The sequence below is a fragment of the Triticum urartu genome, chromosome 4 (assembly GCF_003073215.2).
Source record: "Triticum urartu cultivar G1812 chromosome 4, Tu2.1, whole genome shotgun sequence".
Taxonomy (NCBI): Eukaryota; Viridiplantae; Streptophyta; class Magnoliopsida; order Poales; family Poaceae; genus Triticum; species Triticum urartu.
In genome coordinates, this window is record NC_053025.1 from 5188925 (window position 1) to 5208569 (window position 19645).

Genomic DNA, 19645 nt, shown 5'->3' on the forward strand with positions numbered 1-19645 from the left:
TGTCCTCGCCGGCAACACAGCCAGCGGCCGGCAACACAGCCGGCCTCCAAAATGAATGTTTTTCTCACCGACACACAACCAGCGGCCCAGCAGGCGGGCGGCACCCATGCCAGCATTTAAAAAGAACGGCCACGGCCGATCGGACGACCTAGTTCAGGCCGTCGACGTCGAGCGTCTCCTTCTGCCTGACCTCAAACCAGGCCCTCGTCTTGTCTCTCATCTTGGACAAGTCCACGCTCATGATCGCGAGGGCCACCTCCTTTGCTTTGGTTGCGCCATTGGTGGCCTCGATGTCGAGCTGCCTCTGCCTGGCCGAGACATTGGCGGCCTCGATGTTGAGCTGCCTTTGCCGGGACGCCTCCTCCATGTCGACCTTCCTCCTCTTGGCCGCCTCCTCCATCTCAAGTTTCTTCCTTTGAAGCTCTAGGTATTGCTTCATTTGCTCGTCCTTGCTTTGCCGCTTCTTCTCGTCCCTCATATCTTTTTGAGACATCATGCCATGCAAAGTGTCATGCAAGGCCATGGATGAGGCATCACGTATGTCGTCCACCTTTGAGTTGGTCTTGCCCCTCGGCCTCTTCAATGCCTCGCCATCTCCACCTCCGGCGAACTTGGCCGTCTTCTTGCCTCTCTTCCTTTGGATTTCACGGTATTGATCCTTGAACTTACAGCGTGTTTGATTCAGGGGAATTAGAGATGGGGAATGAAAGTTGAGGGGTAAGGAGATTAAAAATACACTGTTTGATTAGAGGGAATGGGAGTTTAAGTGGGAAGGGGACTGGGAGTTGGGGAAGCCAATTCCCACCGATTTCTTCCCAGGGGGTACCCTGTTAATTCGTGAGGAGAGTTTTATCCCACGCCAATTCCCATCATATGCCAAACAAGGGAATGGGAGTAAAAATCTACTTCCCATGCCTAATCCCTTCATAAACACCCTTGTGCAAACTCCCATTCCCTTGCCCAAGTGTTTACCAAACAGACTGTTAGGGAAATTGTTGATGATCGTCCAACAATGCGTAAGAGTGAATGACTTGTCATTATGCCGGGCCTTGAATGCTTCCAAAGATTGAAATGCCTACACCACATGATCAACAACAATTGAACATGCAAACATATACAAGGCCGAAGTCTCACATGGCCGTAGCAAGGAAAAGGACTAGGATAAGGAGAGCATACCATGACCACTCACGGGCCATGCTTCAACACTCTCAAACGCGGCGCAATACTTGTTACACTCTTGTTGGATGAATAACCACCTATTTTGAATCGAGGTGATGCCACGGTTGCTTGTAATTTGGTAGGGCTCAAACATCTTCCTTTCATGAAATGTTTTGTGGACTCTCGTCCAGAAAACAAGGCCCTTTTGTTGCGCGCCGGTCTTCGAATCTTGGCTAATCTCCATCCAACATTGGCAAATCAACTTGTCCTCATCTTGTGTATATGAACCCGTGCGAATGCTCTTCCTCCTCTTTTGTGCTTCCGCTCTTTGGGTGAGCTCGTCGATGAACAATGGCTCGCCACCAATATCCATGTCATTGCTTTCTTCTTCATCACCATCACCTTCGCAATAGATGTCATCGTCTTCATGCCACGAGTCACCATGGTTGTAGTCAGCACGGTCGTCGGCCTCTTCATCGGCAACGTACTGGGCGCGGCCATCCTGACTTTGGGTCTCGTCGGGGTCGTAGGCACGGCCATGCCCACCCTCGAAGATCACATCCTCCATGAACTGGTCGTAGAAGGGGTCGTTGACCGGTGGCGTTGGTGTTGGCATTCCAACCATTGCTGGACCCAGGCGTGACGTTGAGGTCGATGACGGCCGAGGGGAGCGGGGTGGACGGCGCGATCACGCCACGTCGGCGACCCCGAGAAAGGTTTGGGGCGTCGTGCCTTGGCGGAGAAAAAGCCGGGCGACATAGGCGTGGTCGCGCCGTCGGCGGACTAGCAGTGCGGAGGCCGGGCCGACGAGCCTGTGCTCGCCGCGCCGACGGCCGCTGCAGGGAAACCGGCCGGACGGCACATGCCAAGCATGAGGAGGGCGTGCGCTTTGTTGATGATGTCCTCCTTCTCGTCGACCGCGGCCTTGCGCCACGCGGCCTCCATCGCATCGCGCTAGGCTGCGAACTTGGCCGCGGCGGCATTGACCTTGACGACCGCCCTCCGGTTCCTCCTCTTCGCCGATTCCGCGTCCAACTTGGCGATCTCCTCCGGCGTGCACTCCGACCACGGCTTCCTTGGCGCATTGGCCGCTTTCTTCTTCACCTTTGGGGGTGGGTCGACGACAGGGCCGCCGGAATTCGGTTGGGCGTCGTCCATGGACGGGGGAGGGAGGGGCGGCAGGAGGGACGTGGGAGAGGGTTTTGGGGAATGGCGCCAAATGGGGCGCGGGGGGTTTTGCTTTGTGGCACCGACAGGCAAGCCAGGGGAGGACAAGCACGCACGTCCCGCCTGTCCACGCGCTATCCGTTTCACTCCAAAATCGGCGCAAACTTGGGCCGGAGATGGGTCGAAAGCGGACAGAAAACGGACAAAAGTGTCGATGAGTCCGTGCAGATGACGCAACCAAGCTCAGGAGGAGCTCGATGAAGATCTTGTCCTTTGTGTTGTTTCGTTCTAGTTGATCAGTAGTGGAGCCCAGTTGGGGTCGATCGGGGACCTTGTAGCATTTGGGGTAGTCTTCTTTTATTTTGGGTTCCGTAGTCGGACCTTGATTGTAACTGGTTGATGTAATGCTTGATTGTAACTGGTTGATGTAATGCTTTAGTCGGACCTTGGAGATATATCCTTTGTAAGTCAATACAGTCAAAGATGGTCCCCTGGACAACAAGTACAGCTCATCACAAACAGTGTTGTCACCTCTGAGACGTGTTTCCAACCAACTGCTGAAAGTCCTGATGTGTTCACATGTAATCCAGTCGTCGCACTGCTCCGGGTGTTTGGAGCGCAGACTGTTCTTGTGTTCATCGACATACGGGGTCACCAAGGTAGAGTTATGTAGAACTGTGTAGTGTGCTTGAGACCAAGAATATCCGTCCCTGCATATTATTGAGTCACTTCCAAGAGTGCCTTTTCCAGTCAGTCTCCCCTCATACCGCGATTTAGGGAGACCTATCTTCTTAACGTCAGGAATGAAGTCAACACAAAACCCGATAACATCCTCTGTTTGATGGCCCATGGAGATGCTTCCTTCTGGCCTAGCGCGGTTACGGACATATTTCTTTAGGACTCCCATGAACCTCTCAAAGGGGAACATATTGTGTAGAAATACGGGCCCAGAATGACAATCTCGTCGACTAGATGAACTAGGACGTGTGTCATGATATTGAAGAAGGATGGTGGGAACACCAGCTCGAAACTGACAAGACATTATGCCACATCACTCCTTAGCCTTGGTACGATTTCTAGATCGATCATCTTCTGAGAGATTGCATTGAGGAATGCACATAGCTTCACAATGGCTAATCGGACGTTTTCCGATAGAAGCCCCCTCAATGCAACCGGAAGCAGTTGCGTCATAATCACGTGGTAGTCATGAGACTTTAGGTTCTGAAACTTTTTCTCTGGCATATTTATTATTCCCTTTATATTCGACGAGAAGCCAGTCGTGACCTTCATACTGAGCAGGCATTCAAAAAAGATTTCTTTCTCTTCTTTCGTAAGAGCGTAGCTGGCAGGACCTTTATACTGCTTCGGAGGCATGCCGTCTTTTTCGTGCAAGCGTTGCAGGTCCTCCTGTGCCTTAGGTGTATCTTTTGTCTTCCCATACACGCCCAAGAAGCCTAGCAGGTTCACGCAAAGGTTCTTCGTCACGTGCATCACGTTGATTGAAGAGCGGACCTCTAGGTCTTTCCAGTAGGGTAGGTCCCAAAATATAGATTTCTTCTTTCACATGGGTGCGTGTCCCTCAGCGTCATTCGGAATAGCTAGTCCGCCGGGACCCTTTCCAAAGATTACGTGTAAATCATTGACCATAGCAAATACGTGATCACCGGTACGCATGGCGGGCTTCTTCCGGTGATCTGCCTCGCCTTTGAAATGCTTGCCTTTCTTTCGACATTGATGGTTGGTCGGAAGAAATCGACGATGGCCCAGGTACACATTCTTCCTGCATTTGTCCAGGTATATACTTTCAGTGTCATCTAAACAGTGCGTGCATGCGTGGTATCCTTTGTTTGTCTGTCCTGAAAGGTTACTGAGAGCGGGCCAATCGTTGATGGTCACGAACAGCAACGCCTTTAGGTTAAATTCCTCCTGTCTGTGCTCATCCCACGTACGTACACCGTTTCCATTCCACAGCTGTAAAAGTTCTTCAACTAATGGCCTTAGGTACACATCAATGTCGTTACCGGGTTGCTTAGGGCCTTGGATGAGAACTGGCATCATAATGAACTTCCGCTTCATGCACATCCAAGGAGGAAGGTTATACATACATAGAGTCACGGGCCAGGTGCCGTGATTGCTGCTCTGCTCCCCGAAAGGATTAATGCCATCCGCGCTTAAAGCAAACCATACGTTCCTTGGGTCCTTTGCAAACTCATCCCAGTACTTTCTCTCGATTTTTCTCCACTGCGACCCGTCAGCGGGTGCTCTCAACTTCCCGTCTTTCTTACGGTCCTCACTGTGCCATCGCATCAACTTGGCATGCTCTTCGTTTCTGAACAGACGTTTCAACCGTGGTATTATAGGAGCATACCACATCACCTTCGCAGGAACCCTCTTCCTGGGGGGGCTCGCCGTCAACGTCACCAAGGTCATCTCGTCTGATCTTATACCACAATGCACCGCATACCGGGCATGCGTTCAAATCCTTGTATGCACCGCGGTAGAGGATGCAGTCATTAGGGCATGCATGTATCTTCTCCACCTCCAATCCTAAAGGGCATACGACCTTCTTTGCTGCGTATGTACTGTCGGGCAATTCGTTATCCTTTGGAAGCTTCTTCTTCAATATTTTCAGTAGCTTCTCAAATCCTTTGTCAGGCACAACATTCTCTGCCTTCCACTGCAGCAATTCCAGTACGGTACCGAGCTTTGTGTTGCCATCTTCGCAATTGGGGTACAACCCTTTTTTGTGATCCTCTAACATGCGATCGAACTTCAGCTTCTCCTTTTGACTTTCGCATTGCGTCCTTGCATCGACAATGACCCAGCGGAGATCATCATCATCGGGCACATCGTCTGGTTCCTCTTGATTTCAAGCGGCTTCACCCGTTGCAGCATCATTGGGCACATCGGCTGGTTCCTCTTGATCTTCACCAGCTCCCCCCTTTGCAGCATCACCGTATTCAGGCGGCACATAGTTGTCATCGTACTCTTCTTCTTCGCCGTCTTCCATCATAACCCCTATTTCTCCGTGCCTCGTCCAGAACATTATAGTGTGGCATGAAACCCTTGTAAAGCAAGTGGGAGTGAAGGATTTTCCGGTTAGAGTAAGACCTCGTATTCCCACATTCAGTGCATGGACAACACATAAAACCATTCTGCTTGTTTGCCTCAGCCGCATCGAGAAACTCATGCACGCCCTTAATGTACTCGGAGGTGTGTCTGTCACCGTACATCCATTGTCGGTTCATCTGCGTGCATTATATATAATTAAGTGTCCAAATTAATAGAAATTCATCATCACATTAAAACCAAAGTACATACATAGTTCTCATCTAACAACATATAACTCTCCAGAGCATCTAATTAATTAAATCATACATTGAAACTATGTAAAACATTTCAATGAGAAAACAAATGCGATCATAATCGCAACCAAGGTAACAATTGATCCAACGGCATAATGATACCAAGCCTCGGTATGAATGGCATATTTTCTAATCTTTCTAATCTTCAAGCGCATTGCATCCATCTTGATCTTGTGATCATCGACGACATCCGCAACATGCAACTCCAATATCATCTTCTCCTTCTCAATTTTTTTTATTTTTTCCTTCAACAAATTGTTTTCTTCTTCAACTAAATTTAACCTCTCGACAATAGGGTCGGTTGGAATTTCCGATTCACATACATCCTACATAAATAAAATCTATGTCACGTTGGTCGGCATAATTTCCATAAACAATAAATGAACCAATAGGTATAAAGATAATATATATACCACATCCGAATCATAGACAGGACGAGGGCCGACGGGGGCGGATACCAAAACCATCGCACTATATAAGATGCAATAATAAAAGTAAGAAAATAATACAAGTATCTATGTAAACATACAAGTAAGAATATTTTTTCCCTTCAGAAAGAAGATAAGAACAAGAGGCTCACCACGGTGGTGCCGGCGATGAGCTCGGCACGGGTGATCGACGGCGGTGAAGACGGGGACGGGGCGTGACGGACCGCTAAACCTAGACAAATATTGAGGAAAATGGAGCTTGGAGGTCGAGCTTGGAGAGGAGAAAGCTTAAGTAGTGTGGCTCGGGTATTCCATCGAACACCTTGTGTGCATAGGAGGTGAGCTAGAGCACCACCAAGCCCTCTCCCCCTCGGCCAGAAAAAACAGAGCAGTGTGCTCTGCTCTTACGCGAGGGAGTATATATAGGCACCTCATTGGTTCCGGTTGGTGGCATGAACCGGGACTAAAGGGGAGCCTTTGGTCCCGGTTCAAGCCACCAACCGGGACCAATGGTGGTGGGCCAGGAGCGAGGCCCATTGGTCCCGGTTCGTCCCACCAACCGGGACCAAAAGGTCCAGACGAACCGGGACCAATGGCCCGCGTGGCCCGACCGGCCCCCTGGGCTCACGAACCGGGTCCAATGCCCCCATTGGTCCCGGTTCTGGACTGAACCGAGACTAATGGGCTGACCCGGCCTGGACCTTTGCCCCCTTTTCTACTAGTGATGTAGTATATACTAACCAGATTAGATTCTTATGCACATTTCGTACACGCACACCTAGCCTCGCTGCAGAAGAATTGAAATCAACAGCAGCAGGTATTTCGTCACTACTTGGTGCCAGTTGATTCAAACATGTTGTGTCAAGATGCAAAGTCACACACTGACCAACGAAAACATGCATAGTCAGAAACACACGCATAAGAAACCCAAAATCTTTCTAAAAAAACCCAAAATCAATTTTAGCTAACAACTGAGACATGCAAAGTCACACGCTGACCAGCGACAGCTTATGATAAGGAATCACATGCATGTGACAAACAAATAATGCGATTATGTATTTTATTCAGCACAAATAACATGGTTCACAAATAAAAGGTCAAATTCTGAGATTCGAGTTACACACGACATATAACAAAATAAAAGTTTCTGTCATGCTTCCTTAGCAGTCACAAAGGAGATGGTCCGCAAACAACATATTACATTCTCGAGATTCAAGAGTTACACACTATGACTGCTTAATCTTCACCTCTACTCTTATATAGATCCTACCACCAATGACAAACGGAGTTGCATAACTGCGCCCAAAAGCACTAGAACAAGTTGTAATTGCCACATAATTTCCTACTAACAAATCTGGTGGTGTTTTTTTTTATCTTGATAATGTAATTCTCAGAGGGCTTTTGTGATTTAAACTAAAACATTTTTACTAAAACTTTTACTTATTTACAATATATTTTATCAAACACATGGTTTTGAGTAGAATGTTTATTATTTCCTAGTTAGTATAATTGACAACACAATGAAATTCTAAATTAATCAACATACAAAATTGTTGACTTCAAAATATTTATTTCTCAATCACATGAGAAATAGTCTCTTTGTGTGTGCCTCTCTCTGTGTGTGTGTGTGTGTGTTGCACCCATTTAGTATTATTAATTAATATGGTAGAGAGCTCTAAAGTGTGTCATGTAGTGAAATATCTTGTTAGGAGTTTCTAGTGTTTGACTAGGTATAAGCAATTAGACGGATCTGCATGTACAAAGTGTTTATGAGGAGATTGTCAATTATTATTGACTTTAAAAATTAAACATATAATATCAAGGTGTACCAAATACATTTGCAATATGTAACACCTCGGGCTCAAGACATAGTATCATATTTTTTTTAGAAACGTGGCATCCAAGTATCAAGTTGAAGCGATCAATGACACGTAGCAACAAAATGAACAACCAACTACTGTCCTAGGCAGCACACTACCTACAATAAAGGGTATCTCAAAACATGTTCATTGCTTTTTACCAGGCGTGTCACGCCACCATGAGGTGTTCTTATTCCCCTAAACATTGACACACCTTTGCGCACCAAAAAAAAGGTGGTCCCACCATGTGCTGTCAAAACAGAGAAGACATGTATGAGAATCTTCTTGAAGCAGCTACGCTCATGTCGTTTTTTCAATGGAGAAGAGCAACTATCTGAAGAAGAAGAAGAAGAAGAAGAAGAAGAAGAAGAAGAACCAGAGTTGATCGAGGAGCCCAAAGGCAAGGTTTTGTTTTTACTAGTGTTCTCATCACAGACTAATAGGGTGAAGGGGTCAAGAGTTCCTACCCAAACATTGTGCTCCCAAGCACCCATGTGACATATTGCACACTATGGTCACGAGGATGCCTAATTAAATGAAATATATAGAAAATTGGCTAAGTACCCGCGTGAGGGGTTGTTCTATGAGCGTTGTCACAATAACATCCTTATGGCCACACACATCTCACAAGAGGAGAACCTCATCTGCATGGACCAAGTGCTGCTCACCTAAGCGCGTCAGACCATGGGTTTGGCAGGATCGTAGGATTGCATCGACACAAGGACGTGCTCCTCCTCCACACCACATCACCCGCAACATCACAACTTCCCATCCCAACACCTCGAGGACGCAACACCTAAGCAAATTGAACAACCCATCGGCCTCACTTAGAGCAGCCGCGCTGACCGCCCTATGCCAGGGAAGACGCCCTATCACGGACAAGATGTAAGTTTTTCCCCTCCGCGAATGGGGATGCAAGCTTTTCGGGAGAAGAAATTATACGTTGGCTGCTGCGATGGAGAATGCTGTGCGGTGTGTGGAAGGCCATTTGGAATTTGAATTTGTATGGGGGCGGCCCACTGTAGCAGCGGATAGATCCTTTCTTGGGGCGGAGGTTGGTGGATTGGACCAGAGTGCAAAAAGGAGGCAGAAACTGATAAAGCTGGCGTAAATACGCGCGTCTTAAGGGGCGTGATCGCAAAATGGCACGGAGCGGTGGGCTACTCATACCCTCCCCGTGCTCCGCTTCCGCCTCGCCATCTCATTTCCAGAGTGTTCCAGAGAGCGGATCCAGAGAGTGCTAGGGTTTTCTCTCTCTCCCGGCGGCGAGGGCGATGTCGATGGCGGCGGCGGCGAGGGCGGCGATGAGGGCCCCGGGCAGGGCGGCGGCGCGGTTCGTGCAGACCAGGCTCCGCTCCTCCGGCAAGGTGCTCAGCGAGGAGGAGCGGGCCGCCGAGAACGTCTACATCAAGGTATAATTCCCCCTTCCCCGCTCCGGCGCGAGATGGCTCCTCGTGGGCGCGATGCGGCCCCGCGCGTGTTTGGCTAGGGTTTTCTCTCTCTCCCGGCGGCGCCGGGCGGTTCCCGTCGGGCGGTTATGTCCGTTGACGCGGTGTCGCTCTTGTGTCCGTGTAGATTTGGGGGGATCTTTGCGCACTGGACCTACTTTCATGCGTTCATCAAATTGGATGGTTGCTCCGGTGTGAATTTTTAGGCGGTTTGCTATTTGGGGGTTGATTTGAGCAAGTGCAAATTATACTAGTATGCACTGGCAACAATCGCTGAATGCTGGCCTTTTGTGATTATTATGTGAATCTTCTGATGCAGGTAGTTGCTTAGTTATGCCCATTGACATGATAGCTGTTCTGCTTGTGTAGTGGGGGAATTGGGGATGTCTGCAAACCTGCCTCTCAACTGATTATATTTGCTCATCATGCTTCTATTTTTTTTTCTTTCTATTGGAGCTTTGGTTGGATGGTTGCTGTGATATGGGGCTTTTAGTTTGTGTGGAATTGGGCATTGGTTTTGGGTCATACATATAGGATTGCAAATAATATCAGTAGGCACTGGAAAAAATGTGTCAGTGTTGGCCTTCTGTGATCATGTGAACCTTCTGATGTAGGTTGTTTCCTCAGTTATGCCTATCGACACAATAGTTGTTCTAATGGCGTAGTGGGTGATTTGGGGATCTTTGCAAACCTGCCTCTGAACTGATTTTATTTGTTCATCATGCTTTTGTACTATTGGAGCTTCAGTTGGGTGGCTGCTGTGATATGGGGTTTTAGTTTTCTTGGAATTGGGGATTGATATTTGGATATACAGATAGGATTGCAAATGCTGTCAGTAGGACTGACTACTGATAGGCACTGTGATATGTGTTTGGTGCTGTGTTTTTGTGGTTATCTGAACCTTCTATTATGTCTAGAGTGTTGAATTCTCGCCATTGCATGACCTGTTCCCTGAACCTTTTTCTTTCATTTTGTGGTCCACTTGGGCTATAATTTTTGCCGTGGCTGTTGTGAACTCTTCAGTTATGTTTATCATTTTTATTGTTCATCATGGGAATGTGTAATTAGATGATTATGTTATAGGTTAGGTTCGCGGTGAGTAGAAAAATTCTGCCACTATGCTAGTTGCTTGTTTTCTTTGTTTTCTGTTTATATAGTCCCCTGAGAACCATTGTTATTTCATTATTTCTGCAGAACACTAACAGAAACCCTGTGCTTGATATAACACCTCATTGATTCAAGTAATGCTTGTCTTACCATATGTAATCATTCAACTGGAACCGTTACCTTATTAGTAGTTAAATTGTTTATACTCAGCAGTGACATTGTTCGGAAATTACCAAGCTCACATTATATATCCTGTGTTGAGTTGACAAATGAAGCACTAGACTTATCAGAAGGAAAATTCAGCTAGGAATCCTTGATAACAGTTGTACGGGTAGACATAATTGATACTTCTTTCTGCAGCACATTAATTAACCGTTGCTTGATGCACCCATTGCTTCAGATAATGCTTGTCTTACATATATAATCATAATCATTGAATTGGATCTCTTACCTTATTAGCTGCTTTCAGTTGCAGTCTTGAACAATAAAATGGTTATCTCAGTCCCTAGGATTCCTAGTTGTAGTCTTTCAGCTGTAATCATTATTGCTTGGACTGTAGTATGTATGCTAATATGTGTATGTATCACTTTCTATATGGTGTTATGCTCTGTTATCTCTGTTCAGTTGATGAATGAAGCACTCGGCTCATCCATAGTACAAGTTCAACTATGAACACTTGAAATTAGTCAGGACATCCAGAAGCACCAGTTTTTCCTGTTTCTAACTCTGAATCCGATATAAGCCATACTGTTGGGATAAGTGGTCTTTTGTTTATGTGTTGGTGCTTTGTTAATATAAAGCTATAGTGTTGGCATAAGTGGTCTTTTGTATATGTGCTTATGCTTTGTTAATATAAAGCTATAGTGTTGGCATAAGTGGTCTTCTGTGTATATGCTGATGCTTTGTTAATACTTCATAACATGTCTGATGACCTATTTCTGGTCTGTTTATGCAGAAAATGGAGCAAGAGAAGCGGGAGAAGCTCGCACGCAAGGTATGTGAACACACAATTGCTTGAACCTCTCAACTGGCATTGGTTGTTGATGTTATATTTCCATGATGCTTGTCTGCTCATGTTGCCATGTACTGCAAATTAGTATCCTTCTCTACAAAATTATATATGCCTAATGGATATGTATGTTTTAGCTTCCTATAAGTTGAAATGCATTACCCGTTTGTATGTGTTTTGCGTGGTTCATGGATCTGACTAGAGATTTAAAGGCTTGTGATGTCATGCACAATTCAGTAGCATCCTTATTAACAAAGTCATATATGTCCAATGGATACATGTGATTTAGCTTTCCAAGTTAAGATACACTACTGTATATGTTCTGTGTTGGTTGTGAAACTGACAAGAGATGTAAAGTCTTTTGATGTTGTGTACGGCAAATTAGCATACTTGTTGGCAAAGTTATACATGTACAATGTGTTAGCTTTCTAAATTTAGATGCACTAGTTCTGTCTGTGTGATGAAGCTGACAAGAGACATGAATTCCTGCGTTGCTTTGCACAGCAAACTAGTATCCTTTTGGATTCTGCACAAAATTATATATCCAGTGGGTGTGTTTGATTTTGAAACTGCGCACTAGTGTATATGTTCTGTGTGGTTGGTGGAACTTACTGACAAGAGCATTAAATTCCAGCAGGGTCCCAGCACTGGAGAGCAAGCTCCGTCCACCCCAAGCGCCGCAGCAGGCGACGTGAGTTCTTCGACCGCGTCGGCATCTGCAGCAGGCACGTCGACCGACAAGAACAGGAACTACGCCGTGCTGGCTGGCACCCTGGCCGGCCTGAGCGCCCTGGGCTGGTACCTCCTGTCAAAGCCCAAGAAGACGGAGGAGGTTGTCGACTGATCGGCCCATCCTGCCCTGGTTTTTTACTTCCTTACTGCACATGGACCTGCGCGATGATGATGATGATAATAAGTTTTCGATGTCGCCGAACAGCCTTTCCTTTGCCTTGTTAGCTGCTTCCACAGAATCTGAGACTTGAGATGACGATGATGATGATGGTCTGTAGCGCAAGTTGTTTTTGCTACCTGTGGTTGGTCTGGTATGTTGGTGGTTAACGAGAGGGGCATCTTGGATGATGCGGTTTGGTCCCTTTGAAAGTATGCAATGCATGGTTTTTCCGGTGAATTTTGTTGGAGTTGCTTGCTTTGTCAGTTTTGGCCAAAGTATGCATGCAATGCATGGTTTCAAATGAGTGTCCTTGCAGTTTGAAGCAATTCTTCACCAGGAAATGCATAAATGAAAATGTACCAGGCAAATATTTTGAAACAAATGGTGTTTTCGGGTGTCACATCAAAGGTACGGCCCGGGAGTAGCTACGTAGCGTGGGTGTCAATTTAGGTCCCACCGTTTTTTTTAAGAAACGTTGGCATTTCATTGATTAAGTAATTAAGTAATAAAGCCATAATGAAGTCATACAAGGTCTTCATGATACAATCCGGAGCAGAGTGCGAAACAGAAAACATACCAGAATTCTTACAAGAGTTGGCCAAACCATGGGCCACTAAATTACATTGCGAAACAGAAAACAAACCAGAATTCCTACAAGAGTTGGCCGAAACATGAGCCACTAAAATGCATTTCCGACGAACATGCTTGAAGGCTCAAGATGTGAAAGATATCCATGACCACAGAGCCCACATTCGAATGGTCCCGAGTATTAGAATTGATCCATTGCACCAGAGAGACAGTCAAAGGCGAAAGTCACATGTGTGAAATGTTCATCTCTAGCCACAAATTGATTCATCGCACCGGCGAGAGAGACAATTAGAGGCGAAAGTCACATGCGTGAAATGTTCATCTCTAGCCAGGATGACCGCGTAGCGCTAAGGCTTCTGCCATCTTTGGATCGAAATCTCCAAAAAGGGGCTCGGAGCACGCGAGGGTATACTGTCCCTCAGGATCCAGCGCCACGACACCCAAGCCGGCCTTGTTGAGATTAGCAAAGTCGCACGCCATGTCTATACCTATACCTAATAATCATAAAGTCATCGGTGCTTCTGCCCACTGTCCGAAAATTACCATCGAAGTTGCTATAAATTACTAACTATGTCGCCCATAAGTGAGGAAAATGATTCGTTTTTTCTTTCCGATCTGTTTCTTATATCATGATACTCTCATATACCACAAGGGCGCCGAGGCATCGGAATGGCTAATACCCCAGTCTCTCTTCCTTTTATCTGTGATTTTCTCTTTTAGCAAGCGCCATTCAACCTCCCTGCATACGTTCATGAGCCGGCCCATGTGCGAGCAGTGACGCCCCCTGTTGTTTTCATTTCATTTTTTGCCTTTTGTTTTTCTCATTTATTTATTCGTTTTTATTCCTTAAAATTAGGTCATGATTTTTAAAATTTTAAAAAGTTGTGAGTTTTGGAAAAAAAATGAGAAATCATAAATTTTTTGTGATTTTTAAAAAATGTTCGCATATTCTAAAAAAATCACAATTTCTAAAAGAATGTTCATTATTATAAAAATGATCATGTATTCAGAACATATTCGGGACTATGAAAAAAACGTCCATAAAATTTAAGAAAATGTTCAGAAAAATTCAAACAGATCCTTTGAAACATGTCCATAAATAACGAACAAAACGAACCGTCGCTTACATAGAGGTTTTTCTAGGGATTTGTAGAGGTCATTTTATTATTTTATTTAGTCCATCGCCTGTCGGGTAAAAAAGCTTTATGTGTTTTGTACAGCGCTTTGAGCCCCCCAAAAATTGACACAACTTCATATGGGTTAGTTTCCCTCCATACACAGCTATATTTATTCTGGTACCACAGTTTTACTGCTCATGAAAAACACCGCGGCGCTAGGTCAGGGCGAGACACACCATTCATCAGTCTAGCTCAGGCAGGGTTCATAAATGCAGTTTGCTCAGTCAAAATATATTTCTTTATAGCACCTTAGTAAATCAATTTGTGATGAGACCATCAAATTTTCAGTTTTTGAACTGACTTCTTAAAAGTCCCTTATCTCATCATGACATGATTCGGATGTAGTTTATTAAATGATATTTTAATAGTCCTTGCCTCTTCCTGGCATATGTTTCATACTTCTGATCTCTAGCACATCCGTATAATTTTTTTCTCTCGATACAACACACATGCATATTTGCTAGTTTAATTCATAGAGATAAGAGAGAGGGAATCAACGGTGGAGGGTGCTACACTTCTTCGGGAATCGAATGTGTGGGAAATATTTCATTGGACAACTTTGTATGCACAAAACTCGTGCCATCCACACACATTCTACCTTGATTGATGAGATTTCAGAGCCATCTGGATGGAAAGTGAGGGAGTACTAGTTAATTATGCTGGTCGTAGTGAGGAGTATCATATGCTAATATCATGCATATGATACTAGTATTGCATAGGATAGTTCATTTATTATCATGAATAACACATAGTAAAACATCATTTAATATGATACGATATCATGATATGATACTCAACCCTCTTTTCCTTCATTTAACTCTATGCATCTCATCAAAATTGCCTAATTGGCATAAATGATACTACCTCCGTCCGGGCTTATTAGGCCCCTAATATTTTGACTCAAACTTTGACTATTTATATGACTAACAAAATAATAAAAAAATATGCTACAGAACATACAATGTTGGTTTGATTTGAAAGAGCTTTCCGAAGGTATAATTTTTGTGGCATATAGTTTACATTTTATTTGTTATTTTTGTTGGTCAAACTTTAGCCTAAAATGAGAGTGGGCCTAATAAACCGGACGAAGGTAGTACTACCTGACAGCGTTAAGCACTGTTAGGTTAGCCATAGTGGGAGTAACTAAGCTAGTAAAATAACACACTTCAAGAAAATTTTGCTTACATGACAAGTAGTTAATGAAAAGTAGTAACATAATATGTTACTGTAACATAGCGGTTCACAAGATAAGATGAGTACAAACTAATAAATAAAGTCATCTATGACAGTACTACTATGTTACTTTGCACTATAAAAATAGTAATTTAGAATAATGTCATATGCATAACACTATAGAAACGCCAGAGTGAGCATTAACTTCCGTGTCCAACAAACAAATTAAATCGATCAAAGTAGCCACGATGGAGTACGATACACATGCATGCACGAGTCGGAGGAGACGTGGAGGCCGCGCATCCACCCAAACCAACTACTCTCCCCTCGTGTGTTTTGTTGCATACATAAAATCCAGTCAAGTGCCTGCCTGATCAGCGATCAGCTCAATTTTCCTTTCTATCGGTGCTTCATCCGTTGCGCTTTCGCCCGAGAGTTAACGAAATGGTATCTTCTTCGGGATCCGGTGGCATGCCGTGCAATCTTCTTCACATGAGGACTCATGCATGGCAGGTGCTCGTTTTGTGCAGGTGCAGGGGCAGAGCTCGGTGGTGAAGCTGGGGGAGTGGGGCAGCGACGGCGGCGCCATCCACGACATTGACGTCACTGCGGCGGCGCGGCCACGAGCTTGAGCGGCCGCGGCGCCTGCGGAGTCTCACCGGAGCAACGGGATGGGACGATGGTGCGGCTGCTACGAGGGGCGGCAGCGGTGAGGCAAGCAGCGAAGAGAGAGAAAAAGAATAAAAAAAATGGATGGATGGCAGATGGGCTGGACGGGGCATGCAGAGGACCGAGACGGACGAAGAGGACACACAAAACGTTCGTTTTGCGTCCGTCTTCAATCCAAATGTGTCTTAAATTTGGAACGGAAATAGGTTCGAGCAGACACGAATAGAACAGAAAATAAGAATGGGTCACTACATTGCGCTGTGATTTCTGTCCACATAGACACAAACAAAAATGAACGGACAAAATGGATCACCCTGTTGGAGTTGCTTTAACATATATAGCCTAGAAACCCATAAGCTCGTCATCTACTACTACTTCGTTCTAAGCTCCGCAGCAGAATTATTGGCAAAATCAAGGGCCCTAAGTATCTTCTAAACATGTACAATTACCTGAAATAAAGATCACATGCATGCGCTAGCTGACAACATATATGCTTGCTAGGTGCTTGATCAGTACTGGTACAACGAAACTGCTGGTACAAACATGCAGAGAGGGGGAGACCGATGAACATGTTGAGGATTCGAGATACGATAAACGTAGTAGCACAAACGCAAAGGATTAGTCGTATATTCAGTCATTTTGGATGTACTTACTTGGCGTATGGTTGAAGCACGCCCCTGATTAACTAACCTGAAAATTAATCAATACTCCGGTTGACTGGGCTAGAGTACATTGGCGAGAGAGAAATGGCGGGAAGAAATTTGGTCGGAAAAAATTGACGGGAAAAAATTGGTAGGATGAATTTATGGCGCGAGAAAGCCAGGTGAGAAGAAAATGTCACATTTTATTTCACTACATTTATTTTTGTTACGACACGATACAGCTGAAAATAAGATACATTGAACTATTGAAATAAAGTTACATTGAACTACTGAAATAAAACTACATTAAACTACCAAAATTAAGATACAAATGATTGTGAAATTTAAGATAATACCACAGGAATCTACCAAGTTCAGCGTGGATATTTTCCTTTTCCATCACCAACTTCTTCTGCTACCTTGGCTTCACGAGCCATTTCTTTCTTTCTTTCTCTGTCTCTCCGCCTCAAGAGCCTCCTTTCGCTGCCTTTCCTGCTCCTCCATGCGACGAGCCTCTTCCCTGTTTTTCTTCCCTAAATCCTGAAAGAAACGCTTTTGCTCGGCGTAGTACTCTTTTAACTCTCTTTCTCTCTTACTCGCTTTCTCCTCTGTGGCCACCTTTTCACGTCTCTCTTCCATGTAGAAACTATCCCATGCATGGTGACTTCTTTTACGAATCTCGGTTATTGCCCAAGCCGGCATCTCCGTGTCATTCCAACGATAGTACATACACAGAGGCGGAGGAGACCACAACAAGCACAAGAATGTTAATAAAGAATCAACCAAAAAAACCAACAGTATGTCTATTCATGATGATTAAAGCATACCGGAGGCTTGTCGTGCGGTGAACTAGCTATGGGTGGATCTTCCTCATAATTGACACACATGAAAAACTTCATGCCCAACCAATCTGAAAAATCCATCACTTTGCAAAGATCGCCACACCAACACCGCAGGACTACCACCCCCGGAGGCAAACTCACATTCTTCATTTTGCTCGGCTTAATGTTTTGATCCGAGCAAGGCAAACTCATACCGACTAAAAAAAAGTGTGAAACAGTTAGCGCAGTGGCTAAATGTGACTGGACGATGAATGAAGAGAGGTTCAATGCCTCGTTTTATAGGCTAAGATGACAAATGTGATGGCGGGAAAATAGGATGCGAATGGAGTAAATTTTAGGCGGGAAATACAAGTGATCCAAAACACTTCAATTAGTGTCGGCAGAAATGTCAAACACTAGGAACCGAGAGCTGCAGCGGTGTCGTGTCGTGCGCCGCAGCAACAACGCTGCCACCTCGTCTGGTGGCGACAGGGCCCATCGGCAGGCCTCCGTTCCATCGCGGCGCGGGAATCCTGTGATCTGTAGCCTGCCGCCTGGCCGGCTGGCGGCAGGTGACACATGTCGGCTGGCGCGCCTGCCGCCACGGCCCAGCTAGTCCTTTTTGCCAATGTGTCTCAGAGGTGTGTTTTTTTGTCAATTCCGTTGGCCAGGTGGGTCCTTTTGGACAAAAATTCTAGTTTGAGGTGGAGGGAGTAGTTTTCGCTTTTACGAAAATCACCCTAAAACTATATTAAAGAACAATCGTGATACAAGGCACCCCACAGAATAAATTTTTTTACAATCAGGACCCTACGAAGCCCGACCAACCACAACACCACCGTGAAGTGAAGGTGCGCCGTCATCGCCGCTCCCTCAGAGCCAGCCTGACCTTGGATCTGGAGACGAATTTGCCGGAGACGGGAAGTCTTCAAAGTTGAGGTCCACATCGACCAGCACGTCAGTGAGAAAGTAGATCGAACCACCGCCATCAAAAAACATCATAGTCGGCACTAAATTCTGTGTCCAACAAACAAATTAAATCCTCATAAATCGAAGTAGCCACGATAGAGTAGGAGGAGACGTGGAGGCGGCGCATCCACCCAAACCAACTACTCTCCTCTCGTGCGTTTTTGCTGCATACATAAAATCCATTCAAGTGCCTGCCTGATCAGCGATCAGCTCAATTTTCCTTTCTATCGGTGCTTCATTCGTCGCGAGAGTTTGTCAACGAAATGGTCTGCCCAAGTCCTAGCATGCATGATGTGCTGTGCCATCTTCTTCACAGGAGGAGGGCTCATGGCGGCCGGTTGTGTTTGTGTGTGCGTGCAGGTGCCGAGCCCGAGCCCGGTGGTGAAACTAGGGGCGTGGGGCAGCGACGCCGGGGCCGCCCATGACATCGATGCCGCGGCAACGGCGCCGCACCGGCTGGAGAGCATCGCCGCCCGCTGGGGCAAGGTCATTGACTCCGTCGCCTTCACCTACACCGATGAGGGCGGGCAGCTGCACACCGCCGGGCCCTGGGGCGGCACCGCAGGGGAGAAGGAAGACACGGTGAGCTCTTTTCTTTCAAATTCAAATTCAAATTCAAATCCAATTGTTTATCTATCTATCTATCTCTTATTCCAAAATTCGCAGATCACCCTTGGGCCCATGGAGTACGTAACCCAGGTCGCCTGGTTGGTGGGCCCTTTCCAGTTCAAGGAAATCGAGGACTGCGTCACCTCGCTCAAGTTTGTGACCAACCAGGGGGCCACCTACGGCCCCTTCGGCAGAGGGGACGGCGCGCACCACAGCTTGCCCGTGCTCGACGGCGGCAGCCTCGTTGGCATGTTCTGCCGCGCCGAAGACTACCTCCACGCCATCGGCTTCTACGTCCGACCCTTGGCCGTCGTCGAGTCCACGGCCTCGCCGGCCAAGCCTCAAGGAGAGGGTTTGCCTGCCCTAGCCACCGAGGGATAGGAGAGGGAAAGACAAAATAAAAGGCCGTTTGAACATTTGTGATATCGAGTCTCTGAATTACTACAGTATATGCACAACATGTATCTGCGCTAGCTCCTCATGTCATTGTACTATTACTTGCTTAGCCATATCAAATTTTGTCACATATCAAGTTCGAGAAATGAAAAAAAGGCTTTTTCAATA

General features: G+C 45.9%; 2 protein-coding genes and 1 long non-coding RNA gene across 4 annotated transcripts; all 3 read left to right on the forward strand.

Moving 5' to 3' along the window:
- The first annotated feature begins 9122 nt into the window (after window positions 1-9122).
- Window positions 9123-12670, forward strand: LOC125550159 (uncharacterized protein At2g27730, mitochondrial). Of its 2 annotated transcripts, none has more exons than XM_048713083.1 (3): window positions 9123-9389; window positions 11488-11526; window positions 12176-12670. In XM_048713083.1, exons 1-3 carry the CDS (start codon window positions 9252-9254, stop codon window positions 12383-12385), a joined length of 387 nt encoding a protein of 128 aa, XP_048569040.1. In that variant the 5' UTR covers window positions 9123-9251; the 3' UTR covers window positions 12386-12670. The 2 variants fall into 2 exon arrangements, with proteins under 2 accessions (XP_048569040.1, XP_048569041.1); XM_048713084.1 differs by having other exon boundaries at window positions 12179-12670.
- A 3086-nt stretch (window positions 12671-15756) lies between these two features.
- On the forward strand, window positions 15757-16353 carry LOC125553348. Its single transcript, XR_007304032.1, has 2 exons — window positions 15757-15819; window positions 15903-16353. It is a non-coding gene; the product is annotated as an uncharacterized LOC125553348 (long non-coding RNA).
- A 2236-nt stretch (window positions 16354-18589) lies between these two features.
- Window positions 18590-19645, forward strand: LOC125553349 (horcolin-like). The gene is made up of 3 exons (XM_048717145.1): window positions 18590-18738; window positions 18833-19054; window positions 19139-19645. The coding sequence occupies exons 1-3, from the start codon at window positions 18736-18738 to the stop codon at window positions 19460-19462; spliced, it is 549 nt and encodes a 182-aa protein (XP_048573102.1). The 5' UTR covers window positions 18590-18735; the 3' UTR covers window positions 19463-19645.